Here is a 16376-nt window from a genome sequence, read left to right as displayed (position 1 = left end):
CTACTCAAGCGTGTCTCACTTGAGGAGTAGCAACTCACGGTTGCTGCTACGGCACGCCCGCAATAATCGACGCCGATGTTTGTTCACCCGAAGCCTCCCTCCTGACATGTGCGAGGGCGGAACTGAGTCGGAATCGCTATCAAACTCTTGTCCCGCCTTCGCATCTCCTACAGAGCAAACAGGTCTTCGCCCCCCCTTCCCCCCCCCCCCCCCCCTTGTTTGTCGTACCGTTTTGTTTCTTTGATAACAGTATGCTTCAAAACGCCCAGGACTCTCCGACGCGTTCGCGTGTTCCTTTGTCCCGCTTACGAGTAGTGGCCGGCCATGGAGCTACTCGGGTATTACATTCTGCCAAACTGGATAATTGTGGTTTTGTCGGCTTTCACCCTGCTGTACATGTAAGTTTTTTTTTCTTTTTCGGTGTTCTAAAAGCGCATCATTCTGTGACTACGTTTGACCGTTCTCTCGTCCATTCGCATTACGATGCGTTCATTCCTTTCCCGCATTCCCAATTTCTTTGTGGTATTGCATGGTTTTATAAACTAGAAACTAAATCGTCTGCAGACGTGTCAATAGCATCGAATGTTATCAGATGTCACGCACGTGCACATCTATAAGTTTACATCTTGACTAGCATTGTGCATGAAACAGCTGCGTGCTTTCGGAGGGATCGGTGGCCGAGTGGACTAGCGCACACCAGCTCGGAGTACGTGGAGCGAAAGCTCGCGCTGCAGAGCCCAGAGATCCTGGGTTCAATCCCTACCCCTGCCCGTTTCGATCTGGATGAGCATCGTACCGGCGCGTGGTCGTGTATCCCCACTGCGTGGTGCACGTATAAGACCCCAGGATAGTGGTTGTACTGCACTCGCTAAATTGCTCATCTACAACGAGTGACTCGTCGACACTTTGAAATGGCTTACCAACTACATGCTGTATTAATATCCACAAAACCCCAAAACTCCAATCAGTAGGAAGTTTTAGTAGATAGTTTTATAAAGGTCGCTAGCGCTACGGGCGCCCGCTTCAGAGCATGCATCGATGTGGCAGCGCGAACTCCAGCTGCAAATAGCGTGGCCTGAAAACACGATCTACTAAAACTCTTTATCATTTTTGTGTGCTTTCGGCGAACTAGATCAATTCCGTCTCTTGGAGTATTTACCAGATAAAGCTGCGTGTCCGTTAACCGTAGAGATCCTGTATAGGCGCCCTACTAAAGCCAGAGTTTCGCGTTCATCCCCATAGTTCCGGCTTTCCTGCGCAGCACTTGGATTTTGCTCCCCAAGTGATCGGATCTCGGCGAATAGCGGTGCAGTGGCACGCGGAAAACAGACCAGCGACTTTGATTCCCGTAGGGAGCTTATGCAGGGACTCTACCGTATCGAGTCAGTCGTCCTCGCCTTTCCACATTACCTCTCTAGATAGGCGAAAAGGCAAAAGATTTGTAAGAAATGGTCAACAGCCCTGTTGTCTCAGCCAAGAAGTTCGTTACGAAGAACACCTGGGCGCAGCTTTTTTGCAAATTTAATCGTCAGACGTCTAGCCAAAAGCAACTTCGTGCTCGTATGAAAGAATCAGGAACCCGAATAATTGTATCCCAAGGATAGTGAGTTCTTATATTAACCAAAGTGACTTCTTTAATTCAGCTTGGTGTATTGCAGGGGGCATAATTAAGGTAAGTATACATTCAATAGCAATACACCAGGATGTTTCATCGCCGGCTAAAACAATTAAAGAGCACACGAAAAAATATTTCTTCAGAATAATGTTATCGATCGTGGTGGATATGTGAGGTAGAAAATGGAAAGTGATCATTATGGCATTGATAACCTTAAATTTATTAATCGGCTCTTCAAGCACTCATATCGCCTGACACATTACAATCAGAATTTGTTAACTTTGATTTTCTCTTGTCCAACATAACGAACCCCTACGAGCTGGTATTTCTAAGAGCGTCTAAGTTTCATGTAGTGAGCTGATATCATTTTGTAGAAGCGACGAATTCAAGTTTGTGCCACATAGTCTACACTAAAAAGAGTCAATGACAACTTTCAAAACAGTATCCTATAGTCGGTTACAGGTCAAGAAGGTAGGAGAAGCTCCTCCCATACGCGGTGATGCGCCCGTTTCAAATCTCTCCGCAGTCGAAAGAAGAGTTCACTGGAAACGCTCCTTGTTCCGCTTCAATGGATTCCAACTTGTCTCCGATCCCACTTTTCCAGAAAGCGACCTTTGTATTCATTGAAGGGGGAACCGAGCCCCTGAAAGCAGCCTTTGTATCCATCGGAGGGGGGAACCTAATCCCCGAAAGTCGTATTTGTTTCCGTCGGTGGGGTAAAACTCTAATCTCCCTCTCGTGGCTTCCACAATGCTAAGTCAAAGTCGAAAGATAAAGCAAATATGTAAAGAAAGGCAAGACTCTCCTCGCGCGTTGGCCGCGACGTCACGGAAACGGTGGGACGCTATTGGATGCGGAGGTGGCGGAGGGATATCTGATTCCCTTTGAGGGGCATTTGCCGCTACCTTCTTAACCTGTAACTGACTATAGAAACATCACAAGGAAGTGTTGACAAATGTTTTGCACTCACACTATTAGGGGCGAAGCTCCTTAGAGTCTAGCCTTGTCCATCCGTCCGGCGTCCGTGCTCACATTGGTTGCACTGCTTCCGGGATCGGCCCTTCGGAATTGGCCCACTTAAAAAAGAGAGAAAAAAAGAAAAAGAAAAACGCCCGCCCGCACGGGTTTTTTTCGGACCGCTCGCTTACGAGGCAGACGTCTTAACCACTACGCTACACTCCAACGTTGCATGTAGCCGCTCAATGTTTATACGGGAGAGGGCGCTGCTGTCCGATGCGCATATAATCGCGTTAAACTTTGGATGCATTGGCTCAACGTTTGTAGACGAGAGGGCGCTGCGGTCAAATGCTCAACTACGTATATAACCACGATCCATACCACACATTCTCTTTCTGACGTGGACCGTTGACTTAAAGGGGCACTCAAGTGGTTTCTGAGTTCGTGTTTTGATGATGACAGCTGAGTTTAGACGCCCTAAGTATCCCTAAAAACCAAAAAGTATAGTCATACGGTGATTATTTCTTTAATAAAAATGTAATTGAAGGCCGCCAAACCTCGGATCCATCTAAAAACGAAACCACTCTCATTGGTCCTCGCACGCTTATCAAAAGGATCTCGGGCCAATGGCGTTGGACGACGTTCCGTCGCGCAGTGATCCCGAGGTAGCCGCAGTGGCCGAACCTCTTTGTTATTCGAGCTTCGATCACGGCGGAGTTCTCTACGCTCGAGGACCTGACGCCGTTGGAGGTTGAAATTCTTCGGCGGACAGCCGACCTGGGGATGATTTCCTATGACGCTACTCCGACGTGCGATGTGCACGATAGCAGCGCTTCGGAGACATGTTCGGGTTCCGAGGACAACGAAACGCAGACCTTTTTGGGCGTTCTTCCATTTGCGGTTGGGGCAAGTCGTAACCAAACCAACGTTTGACATCGCAGCGTTCCTCTGGTACGTGATGTCAAACGATGTCGCCACGTTGACTTTCGCCTCGGGAGGACGGGGGGAAGGCTGGTTCAGACATATGCAACGAGCGCGTACCTACAACTGCGTCCGTTGCAACCGGAGCGACCGCTCTGCTCCGCGCGTACACTCACCTGCAACCACTACAACAAGCGCAGGGGGTCGTCAGCACGGCGACCGCTACTATACGCCGCCGTCAGCTGTTTCAGCGGCCCCTCGAAGAAGGGGACGCACTGCCGCTCAATGCCGTAACAGAATATAGACAGACAGTTTTCTATAGCCTAAAGATTTATTATTATTTTTTTCTTGATAGGCTTGCAGGGTGCAGTAGATGAAAAAAATAAAATAAAAATATGCAGTCCGCCGTCTTGGATGATCACGACTCTAATACACGACTTTGCAATAGTGCGAATCTCGCCACACGCCTTTTCTATGATTATAAAATACAATGTAATCTTAGCAGTGATATAGCAACGTAGAAATATGATATTGTGATCAGATAGACGTTGAAGCGTTCAGGATTGCTAACACTAATCACTTTTCTCCGGTAATGAAAACGCGTGAAAATTCGCATCCTTTATACGGTACGCACCAGTAATACCTTGAACTTGAGCACACGCATGAAATGCGCCAAATAAGAAATCCGGGCGATGTTCGAGGACACAAATGCTTGGAAAGCACCACTGTAGTCGAAGTAAACAAACACGACGGCGCGGTCGTTTCTGCTGTCTTGAGAGTGCCTCCACGACGTCGCCGCACGCGTATACGGTGGATCTTCCCTGTGCTGAGTTATCATAGCGACACACGACGAAAATTCACAGTCAAGGATACCGCTTTTACGCGGACCGATGGATGAGCTTTGACCACGCCGACGATCACCACCGACGCCAAAGCCGACCGGCCTGCAACGCCCGGAGATACGTGCGCTTCCGCGCATCCCTGGGGAACGGGAAATTCAACCCCCGTGGAGGAAGGCAAGGAGAAAACGTAGTCCCTTGTTTGTGAAGCCATAATTGCAGTATCGCGTATTCTAAACTAAAAATATTTTACGTCTTGTAAAATTATCATGCAAAACATATTTAAATGAACTGAAAATTGTTTCTTTAGCGAAACTTTACAACGACCGCCAAAATTTTCAAACATACGAAAATTTCATTGGTCCTCGCAAGTACAGAAAAGAGTCCGCACGTATTTTATTCCTGCGTGACTAATAGGCGGTTCTGCCTTCTAAAACTGAAGATACTCATTCACTGACACTTCCTTAACGCAATCGCACCAAAAAGTAGCTTCTCCAAAAACCGCTTGAGTGCCCCTTTAAGCGGTGGAGATGTGTTCCACGGCTTCTAGCGGATCCAAGCTGATCCGCCAGAAGAACTACTGGCTCTGCATTTCACGGACCATAAAGCAACAAGTTATTGCTCATAGGTAGTGCTAAGTTCCTTAGCACTACCTATGAGCAATAAAAAAAAACAGCACCATCAGCACTACCTATGAACAATAAATTCAGTATCATCAGCACCACCAGAGATGCGCCCCAATCAACATCATTCACCACGTGGAGATGCGGCCTCTTATTTTATTTACTTTTGCCAGATATTTGGCTCGAAACAAGAACTACTGGAAGGACCAAAACATTGTACACCGAAAGTTGTCCCTGTCTTTCGTACCATTGCTGAAGTTTTTATCCAAGGTATGTATAAGTCTTGCTTTTGTTTACACCGGTCACAGTTCTGCTTTTGGTCGGTGCACTTACATCTCGTTTTCACTTGATGTGTAGATATTAATACCAAGCACAATGTACTAGAGTACTACAGCGAACACCGTCGTGTCATACTGATCAGTGCCACGACAACAAATTCAATTTAGGACAAACGACTCAACGAATGTTCATATTGCATTGTGCAATTTAGATGACACGTGACCGGTCTCTTCTTTTTTTGTTTCTAAATAATACTGTTCCTCGTATCTGTTTTACGCTTTCATGCATTTTTGTTTAAGTAAGCAGTGCTGACTTACAAACGTCACTAGTAACTGAGAACTAAATTTGTTGCACATGCACTGCCCTTTGATATGCACACCCTGCAGCGTAGGTTTGCGATCGCGCCTACTAAAATTAATGGTCAAATCGACAACCGAATGTTTGTTCGTACTTCGACGGGATTTTAATGCTTTATTAACATTCAGAAAAACTAAGTGAAGTCCTGCAGGGATGGTAAAGTTCAGTCAATACGCCGTTCTAACAATGTCATATATTTTACAGCCACCCCACGAGATCGAACTGGAGATGACTCAAAAGTATGGGAAACTGTTCGGGTAAATAAACTTAGAGAGACAAATAGTGCTTATATAAGTTCAATAAAAAGTCATACTAAGTATTTATGAAACACTTCATTCCAGTGTGTTTGAAGGACCACAACCATTGCTCATCGTTGCTGAACCAGACATTGTGAAGCTCGTTCTCGTCAAAGACTTTCCATTGCTTCCAAACAGAAGAGTATGTGTCACATGTTACGCTGTCCTATATAAAGCTGTCGCTTAGTTTCAAAGTGCGTATTAAGGCAGACGCTGTTCACAGCTCCCAAACATTTTTACCAAGCAAATTCACTTGTAAATTTTGAATATTATTTTGAACATTACCTAGGCTTAGTATAGTGTTCATAAAACTAGCCAGTTGCTTTTAAAAGTAAACTTAGTTAATGAATTTAAATCAGGTAATCTTTCGTGGCATTAACAAACAATGCCTACTAGGATACTCGACGATGTGGGCATAATTGTGTAGGCTTGTACTGTTGACAGCATACTACTGGTTGTAACATTGACAGAAACAAGAAAACTAACAAAAAAGCTTCTTTTTTTAAGTAAGCTTGTTACTTTTAAATGTAAAACAGAATTCAAGCGAAATTGGGATGAACACAAGATGTGTTCGCGTTCTAGGGTTTTCTTTTTTGTGTGTGTGTGAAAAAGTTTAGAATCTGATTTGTTGACGAGCAATTCCTCACAAAACCTGCAGTCGAGCCTGGCTGCTCGAGTGTTTACTTCTGTTTCTGCTTCGTTGCATCATAAGTCAAAGCGCATAGCCATAGTCCACGAGTGCACCACCACATGCACACAGACTTAAAGAACAATGACATTGGCGCGCACTCAGCGGTTGATTGAAGAATCTGTTTTCTTTTTTGTATGAAAGCAGTGCAAGCAGTACACCAATCGCATGTCTTGCAGCACTTCGACATGAATGATCCCCTTCTAGATAGTTTGATGAGTCAGGCTCCTGCTGAACAATGGCGAAGAATTCGGCCGTCCGTCAGCCCTGCCTTTGCAACCGGAAGATTACGCAAGGTGTGTTGCCTACACCACGGTTGCCATTGAACTTATTATTATTATTATTAGTAGTAGTAGTAGTAGTAGTAGGAATAGTAGTAGTAGTAGTGGTAGTAGTAGTAGTAGTAGTACTTCAATCGACTGAGAGTTTAGTATTTCATTAAATATATCTTTACATGTCCCTATGTGCTTCGTATCCTTAAGATGAATGAGCTGATCCAAGCCTGTGCCAAGGTCACTTGTGAACACCTGCAAGAAGCAGCTACGAATGGAGAAGAGCTGGACGCCAAGCAGTAAGTATCGCTCGCACTCATCAATTGAAAACATAAATTATAATTCAGGAAACTCGACTATTCCTTATGTTTTACTTCCGACAGAGTCCCACGTTTGTTTTAATATGCTAAACATGTTCTCACCTAGTTTTCGTAATATTTAAAGCTGAAGTTAACAATAATAAGTATTGTTATTAATGCTGAAGTCAGTGCGTTTTTACGGAGTGACTTCATCCATACACCTACAGATACCCAGTTGGCGGGTCGAAATCCCGGCCGGGGTGTCCGTAATCTAACGGAGCTTTGTTGCATGGTAGGCGCCGTGTAACCGGGACTTCAGCTCCACGTCAAAAGATTTGCACGAAATCGGCAGCATTTTTCTGTGCTTCGTTGTGGCTTGCCCGATGCCCTTTATTGGTTTGGTATGTAAAACCCATAAATGTGAAGCGTTTCATTTCAGTAATATCTGTGTATAACCTAATATCTGTGGATAAATAAACTTAAATATATATAACTTTTTACAGCGAAGCTGTTATGGGCTAGTATCTGGGAAAAAATACGTCCATGGGTGTTAACGGAAACTCCCCTTTAAACGCCGCTCTTTTTTTCCGAATTGACCGGGGGAGAACTCTAACGTGCGTCGATGCGCTTATCACAGCTGTTGAGCCCGTGCGGCGTTCGGAGCGGTCCGCCGTTACGCGCTCGTCGCAAGTGTTGGGTGGGAGGTCACCTCCGAGCAGTGAAGCGGTAACATCTGGTTACATGCCCAGACGTTACGGATATAGCCGTTTAAGGAGGCTGTCTGATTAGATCTGCGGTTCGCACGATCTAGATACTGTTTCCTTTGTGTTGGTAGTAGTGGCCGGTACCATGGAACACCAGCATTTCAGTAAGGTGATTATCCTTTCTGATGATGGCGTGCTGCGTAGACTTGCCCGTAGCGTGTTTTTGGCTCGGGTGTCGCGAACACCGAGTGCGGGAGTGTCCGTCTTGGGTAATTGCTACTGTTGGCAGCGTTTTTTGTTTTCGCAGTAATTTCGAGTCGCACCTCGCGAATGGGGCAGGATTTGTGGCCGTTTCTGTTTTACGGGAGGTTGTTAGTTTTTGAGGTTTTGTGTGTTGTTCGTGAGTGCGTTCGAGATTAATATTGTTGTCAGAGGTGTGCTGCTCGGACGCTCTGGTAGATTGTTTTCTGTTTTCAAAGAATGCGGTTGAGTTTTATAAGAGCAAACGTTGTATAGTGGGCGTATGTATGATTTGAGTATATGGAGAGTGCTCATACTTCTTAGTTGAGGAATAGCTTTCCTCTTAAGTATTTCTTGAACGTGTAGCGTGACTTTCTTGATGATTGCCTGCCTGCTAGTATTAAAACAAAGAGTTTTGTTTTTATTTCGTGGCATGTCCAACGATCGAAAGGTTTTGTTTCGTCGCGCTGTCTGATATAGCATGCGGTATTCGTCTTTGCGCGATTTGCTGTATGGAATATTAGGGACGGAAGCGAACTTTAAGACGGCGTGTTGTGTGCGCCTGGGTGCCCGTGCGTATTGTGGGCTGTGGTGCTCCGGATTAGTTCCTGTCGGTCACGGACTTCCCAGTGAATGAACGACCACCGCTTACCTGGCTGGTTTGATGCCAACACCATCATCAACGAGGGGGTGCTCGCCATCATCGGTGACACTCAGCTGAGCGAGTTCCCTGCCGGAGGTCCTGGGGACCCCGCAAACTCAGCCCCCCCCCCCCCCCCCCCAAGTCAGAGCCTCGAGGGGAGGGAGGTGTGCAGATCTGGCTGCTCTCCCCCGCGCCGACCCTTCGGGTCCCAAATCCCGGCAGCATGCCTCCAAGATGCGTCATGCCTCGGGGGAGCGGCCATGGCCTCGCGTACCACAAGGTCCGGGTCAGGCGCTCCTCTAGGCCAACTGACGCCACGCGACTGGCTTCCCAGAACAAATGAGCCAACGCTTGAAAAGGGGACGCGGTACTAAGAGAGGTCTCTCTCTCGGACGGTGACTCTCTCGAACGGCGGACAGCCAGTAGCCTGCAGCGGTGACAGGCGACGAAGACGCTGGAGCGGGATTCGACGGGGAGACGGACGCTGGCGCGGGGAAAGTGCGGGCAAGACGTTGAGTGGCGGACCCAACGAACGGACCAGACAGCGTCCCTGGACGACGACGTCCCCATGACGCGGTGTGGACGATTACCGCTGGGAGTTGGAGTAGTCGGAATAGCAGCGGACTTCCCCCCGACCTCGGTGATGATTGTTTCCGGATCCCGAAACCCCCAGGCAATAAGTGAGAGAATAAACCCTTTTGCCGAGAGCCGAGTATTGCTGCGTTATATTCATCCGGGGACAGAGTTTGAGGAAATCGGAGGTAGAAGTCCGCACACTTCGTCGCTGAACGCTGGGTTTTGTGAGCTACAGTCCACAATAAAAACACTAACTAGGCTGACCAAGTCCACAGCCATAAGGAGAGCCAGATCGTGAAGCTACGAGCGGAACATTTCTTCTGTTGTTGTTGAATATAAAATACGCATCTCGTTCCCTAGCATTTCAGCATCATCTACAAATACTGTGCTACCAATACTCTGACAAATTTCCACACCTAGGGCTTCACCACCCCCTTTTAATCCTACAGACACGAAAGCACGCAATCCAAACCAGACTGGTATGTGACATATGCAATACATACAACTCGTTGCTTGTATCAAGTTAATTTTTGATGAAGAAGTAATGACCTAGTTACTTACTCAGAGAAGGAACGAGCAACGCATTTTCGTTCCTTTTAATAGACTAATTATCAAAGGTATTAAGTACCCTCTGGAGGCAGACGTGTTTAACACAAGTTACCTAGCGGGATATTCACTCCAGCTCGCACCTGTGACTGCCACGGCAAAAAGTGCCAGATAGACAAGAAATAATGCGCAGAAATTATTACAGTATAGCCAGGATTACGTCACTCATATTTATCAGACTTTATATCGATGAACGGTCCTTTCCTTCAATAGGCAAACACAATGAGGCTCGTTCGGTTAACCCCACGAAATATCCTCTTTTAATCTTTGTTTCTCTTTTCTGTCTAGCAGTCAAAACATTTTACACTTAAATGAAGTAAAAACTCGGTCAGAGTCAGAGTGCAGGTAAACTCGCGTAATGTAAAGTTTAGCCCAGGTACCTTGGATCAGAGTGGAGAATCACGAACGCAAAGATTTCTGCGTGTCATTATCTCCTCTATTCTTATGCCCCAAAGGCTAAGATGCCTATCTTAAGCCAGGTTGTTCACATTTATGAACGCCACAGCGTACCATGCAGACCAGATAAGCAGAACTCAACAGCTACAATGAGACGCATTTTTCACAGATCAGTACACACGGAATGAAGCTTGCGGAATACGGGTTCAGCACCAGTCGTATCCCTTCTAAAAATAAAATACATAAATGTAGACGGCTCGGTGTTCACCTCTTTCGGGCTTCTGTGCTATTATTTTCTTGAACCACCTGAGACTTGGTGGATAAGTAGGAGAACCAAAGTGGAAGGGACAGGAACAGTAAGAGAGAAGGCATCGTCTCAAACTAAGCTGAAAGTTTATTTAGTAACACTTCCATATATCCCACCAAAACCTCAAACGCCGCCAACCATTACCGCATTTAAAAAAAACCAAACTTGTGGACCAAAGCCCAACAAAAGACATGACCTATTTCTTAGATTTGTTATCATCCATGTACACGCAAACACTCTTGCCTTATCTGCCGGCAGTACAAGCTTCTACAGACACGAAGAACCCTAATAAACTTTCAGCTGAGTTTTGGGGTTCTTTGTGTCTGTAAAAGCGTGGACTGCCGGCAGATAAGGCAAGAGTGTTTGCATGTATCTGGACGATGAGAAATTCAGAAAATAGGTTATGTCTTTTACTTGTGCTTCGGACCTGAAGTTTAGGGTTTTTGAATGCCGTGATTGGTTGGCGAGGTTTGAGGCTTTGATATATGTGAAAATGTTACTAAATAAACTTTCATCCAATTTTGAAACGACGCCTTCTATCTTTCTGTTCCTGTGCCTTCCACTTGTGGTTCTTCTAGTTCTGCACCCAGCTTTAGGTGTTTCAAGAAAATAGTAAATCTACCCCAGCTCGCCTGCACGATCACAGTCCTATGAGTGACACCTTCGCTTCGCCTCAGTAGTGCCCTCGAATTTCAAGTTTAAGAAAGTACCGTTCGATCTAAAAATCTAGCTATATTAAGAAGCAGAAATCATTACATCAAAGTTAGTACCTCGAAATGAGTACATATAATTTTTATCATTCTGTTTTAGTCACATGAAAAACAAATGCTTACAACGCACTACAAATGTACAGCCTTATAAGGCTACACCGGCGTTTTATTTATGGTCCCTGATTTGCCTGAAAATTTGCTAAACGCATAAGCTATTATCGTGAAAATAGTAACCCAAATATTCAACCAAAATAGCCTTTCTGTTCAAACTTAATGTTTCCACTGGCAACAATGACAAAGTGACGCCAACGGCAGGCAGGAGTTCACTCTTTGGACAATAAAATTTGTTCCCAACTGATTAAAAGCAGTTACATGGTACCAAATGAATGCTTTGAAAGCTTGCTACAACACTTACGCAGCTTCACGAAACTGATGCCCGACATTGTCCATTCTTTAAATAGCCCGCTTGACCTGCAAACCTGGCTGCATTGACGTCACGGCACTGAAAAGCGCGGTATATTTGGAGGTTCGTTTTTGCCTCATTTTAATTTGGTTCGCGATTTCAAAATAAATATTTTGAATTTCGCGATACTCAGTCGAATAAGGGAAAGGGTAATAACCAGGAGTTGAGAAATTACAATGTTGGTGGGTAGCTAAAAGAAATTCACTTCACTGGTATAAATCAACTTGCCCCAGGGCTAACACCGTAATGCCCGTGTCCCACTAGAGCGACAGACAGAGACAGAAGACAGCGACAAGCCTCAAACCCTTACAGCATGCTCGTGATGGTATCTTTGGCAGGCGTTTAGTCGTTTGGTGCTCGTGAAGTAAGTACCAGCGATTGCAAGCCCGCCAAAGATACCCTCTCGTGCATGATGCTCGAGTTTGAGCATAGCCTCTTTTATTCTACAAAGCCTCTCAAATCGCGAAAGACTCTGGTTTGAGGCTTGTCGCTGTCGCTTGTTTCTGTCTGTCGCTCTAGTGGGACACGGGCATAAGAGTGTCACAGTAACACTCCTAGAATGCTGCTGACCGTCATAAAGTAAGGTACTGCGATTTTATCAGCATCCGAGGGATATATGTTTTCGAGCAACAACTATAGAAGTCAAAATCACCACATGTTTTTCCCACACTCGGAGGAAGAGCAAATACAGACGCTATGCGCAACTCAAGAAACGTGACGACCCTCTTGACTGCTCCACCGCGTTATATACTCGGGTAATAGAAAACAGACTTGTGCTCGTTACTTGAAAAATGTAATAGATTACAATTACAAATTGCCCAGCCTCAAATGCAATGGATTACCATTGCAGATTACTTTCGCTGAAAAATAAAGGATTACTTTACTGGTTACGTTAACATTACTTTCAGGGTACTTTTTCTGTACACTTATCCAGAAAACAATACCAACAATAATGATATTTTAAAGAAATTTCTGCAACCCTACTTTACGTTTCTAATACATTCATATTACGGTTGTCCTTGTAAAAATATTGTATTTAAAGGCCGACTCGCAACCTCCGTTTTCTGCAGGGAAGATAATCCTCTTAGCGCTCCCCTCTCCTAAGTTGGGAGGAAAGTCAAGTTGGGTTAAGGTAAAAAGTGGAGAGGATATTAGAAAAGAGGAAGCGGGCAAATGTGGAAAGCGCGAAGTGTATGTCGGCCTTTAAGAGAAAGAGTGTAGGTGCACTCGGTTCACCTGTAAGATGACAAGCCACCGAAAGCTGCAACCACACCCGCCATCCCGCTAGCTTTTGGCCTCCGGAAATAATCCATGGAATTGTGCAATGTGCAGACAAAGCTAGCGGTGCGCAGGGTCAGTAGCAGCTTCTACCTCCGCTACGAGATTCGGAGATAAAGAAGCGATCTACGAAAGCTCACTTTTGACTCGGGTGTCTTGCCTGTTATTCACTAGAAAAGGAAAACTTGGATCTAATGTTACGATGTATGGCCAATGCAGAATGCAGGCGTCCCAGCTTACCTTGATGTGTTTCTGTAGATTACAGTTTGTCGTTCATGCTAATGACAATGTTTTTCTTTTTTTTAAGCAAGGTATGCATTGAAATTCTAGTTTTCTGTTCTCCATAATGACCTGAATTTTGAACATCTCATTAAGAGTTGGCCAAGGAGACGACGGACACTCCATGACCAAAAACTCGATCAGTCAGAGAAGAAGTGCCGGTTACGGGTTATCAATAATTCATCGGTTCTCACTTTTATTCCAATGGCATAGAGAGCGAGAGAAGTGGTGACCATCGGTTTCACAAAACAATAGAGAATCACACCACTTTTAGCGTTCTCTCTCTCTCTCCCTCTCTGTAAGCACTCCTTAGGTCGCCTAAGCCCCCCCCCCCCCCCCTTTCTATTGACAGTTGACGATAAAGTAAGGAGTGGACTCGACCCCATCTAGACAAGTAAACCAAAAGAAGGATTCTGCATACTTTCGAGGACGATGCTCTTAGCCTCGTGCCAGGCGCTTTTCAGCCGTGCCTCAAGAGCGTGTTAAAGTACGATGGCGCACATCAAAGACCAAGAGAATGCGACCGAATCGCGCGAGGCTACATCGTCTGTTACGCGAGTTGGAAACCCGCGAATCGAGGGGGTACGGACCCGCCTTTGATGTCCGTGCAGGTGACGGGAGACGTCGAAGAAGCTGGAAAGGGTTAAATGGTGCAAAAGACAAAAACAAATAAACACGAAGAGTTTTCTCCCGCCCGGGAGAAGACGAAAAATACCATGGAAAGAGACGGAGAGCCTACTCGGCGTTCCCTTATTTGATCTTTGTCTTTCGTATATTTGTACATGCCTTGCCCCTTTTTCTTGGGGTTCTAGTGACCGGTCATACAAAAAATCGTGTTTTCTTTTCGGCTATTCTCCCCTTACTGATGTTGTTATTGTTTTTTTGCTAAAGTTTCTCTCCTTATGCTGATGAATGTTCTGCTCTTATTGCTCCAGTTGTGTATTATGTTCATATTTTGTTAAAGTAACGAGTAATGAACGTAATCCGTTACCAAAACTTTGTAACGAACGTATATAACAAATTACTTCCGAAAGAAAGTAACGTGTCAATTACAAAATTACTTAATACAAGTAATGGATACAAGTAATCCGTTACTTGTAACGGATCACTTCCCAAGTCTGATAGAAAGACACTCCTTTGTAGGCGACTATCTTAGCAAATATGAAAATTTCATGTATGTTGCTTTATTCTTGTCAATATTTCGCGTAAAACATAATGTATTCAAGTTCAAGGAATGTATCAAAAAGTAAAATACATGGACAGGTAATACTTATTCAACATAGTTGCTAAAACAACTTCCGCTAAAGGTGTCTGAAGCGGGTGCCAGTGCGGCAATTAAACTTGAAAAATGATTAAAAAACCAAGACTCTTCGCCTCACTTCAACGTATTCATAACCTCACGCTTTATCGCACTCTCAAATTATGAAGGGTGTTCCATATAACAGCACTCTATTTTACGTTCATAAATGGTGTTTTAGTAAAAATAAGGCTACGAAAATGGTGTATAGACCTTTTTCGCAAGGGCGCCACCATCTTGAATTGTCCTCACTTCCAGTATGGACGAAAACATTGTTTCGCATTCGCCACGCCAATTGAAGGTATTTAGGACATAAGCGTAACCGCCACACATTCTCATTTTGCCTCCCCTCTATTTTTTTTACTATTTGCAGGTTGAAACGTGTTGATACTTTTTCGTCGCCCATACCGGATATGCCTACTTGGCGGTCGGGGGCGAGAGTAAGCAGAAAAGGTCTATAGGAGACTGTAATTTTTCATAACACACATTTTTACAGCCTTAAAGGGACACTACGACAACATTTCGACGCGTATTTCTTGGTCGTCTCGCGTTCAAGGGGGCATTATCACATCAGACAGACCAATCTCTTGGTGAAAAAGACAAGAAAAGGAATTTTAAAACGAACCAAACGAGTAGCGAAGAGCACCTCGTGGATGTCGCTAACGCCTCGTTTATAATGCCCGTCTAGGAACCTTGACAAGTAGTGACGATAACGGTCTCGCCTCCGGGCACGACAAGACAAAAGGTGAAGTAGGAACTCCCCTCTTTCCGAGACTTTCTTTTTTGTGTACCAGAAGTCGCTAGTGTCCCTTCACAAGGTTATAGATGATCAACCCGTCACTCAAAATCTGTACAAGGGCAGCTTTGGCGATACTTGCGGTCGCCCTATCGCTGGTGTTCTTCGGCTGCCTTCAGCAGACGCGACGAGCCATCGGGGTCTATCCAAAGCCGTGTAATTGTCGCTTGACCTTGGAGTCGCGCGACATTTACACAGCGGACGTAGCCCGTCGTACGAAAAGCGTATGACGGGCTACATCCACAGAGCGGGATTGGCTGGTATAGCTGGCAGCGTCTGCTGCGTCCGGACGTAAGGTCCCGAGACAAAATACGTCACGTTTGCGGCGGATGTGACGCGCTCTCCGCTGGGTATTCTCCGAGCGTTCGCCAGAGTGGGCCGTTTATAACGAAAAATACAGCCATCAGGCTCAAAATACAAACGTGCGATTGTCATTACGAATATTGTGGATCATACTCTGCCTATTTGTCAAAAGGACGGGTATATTTCAAATTTCGTTGAAGTATTCCTTTAAAACAAAACCGAAATGAAATGAGAAAAATATATTTTAAGTATTTAGGGTGTAAACACATGTAAAAAAAAAATCCATCTACAAAAAGAGGAAATATTCAGTCAGCCATACGCAATTTAGGTGGAGGTCACGGCCCTCTTTAAGTAACGCCCAGTGCTTGCAGTGTAAGCACCTACACAGCGCTTACTGGTTGAAGATTGACATGTCGAATGTTGGTTTTAAAAATATTTCTTATCTTCGTAAAACTCCTTTCTTCGACATATACTTACTTTATACTTAGACACAAATAATACAAATAGAGTCATTGTTTAAGGCAGTAAGCGGTATTTTTCAACACCGTCATCACAGGCGTTATAGAAATTCGAATCTCTATTCACCAACTTAATTCTCTGACGCCGATAAACTACCGGGGCGCTGCTGTCGG

General features: G+C 45.0%; 1 protein-coding gene across 1 annotated transcript in view; it reads left to right on the top strand.

The window, feature by feature from the left end:
- The first annotated feature begins 324 nt into the window (after positions 1–324).
- Positions 325–16376, top strand: part of LOC8024369 (cytochrome P450 3A41-like) — a 32524-nt gene continuing 16472 nt past the window's right edge. The window contains exons 1-6 of the mRNA XM_040221649.3: positions 325–398; positions 5129–5225; positions 5796–5848; positions 5933–6029; positions 6755–6871; positions 7058–7146. Of these exons, the coding sequence (XP_040077583.1) occupies positions 325–398; positions 5129–5225; positions 5796–5848; positions 5933–6029; positions 6755–6871; positions 7058–7146 (527 nt within the window). The remainder of the gene's footprint in view (positions 399–5128; positions 5226–5795; positions 5849–5932; positions 6030–6754; positions 6872–7057; positions 7147–16376) is intronic.

This window comes from Ixodes scapularis, unplaced genomic scaffold (assembly GCF_016920785.2).
Source record: "Ixodes scapularis isolate PalLabHiFi unplaced genomic scaffold, ASM1692078v2 PGA_scaffold0__279_contigs__length_252992795, whole genome shotgun sequence".
Lineage (NCBI taxonomy): Eukaryota > Metazoa > Arthropoda > Arachnida > Ixodida > Ixodidae > Ixodes > Ixodes scapularis.
The sequence above is the reverse complement of the archived record's forward strand: the minus strand, read 5'-3'. Positions and strand labels throughout refer to the sequence as shown.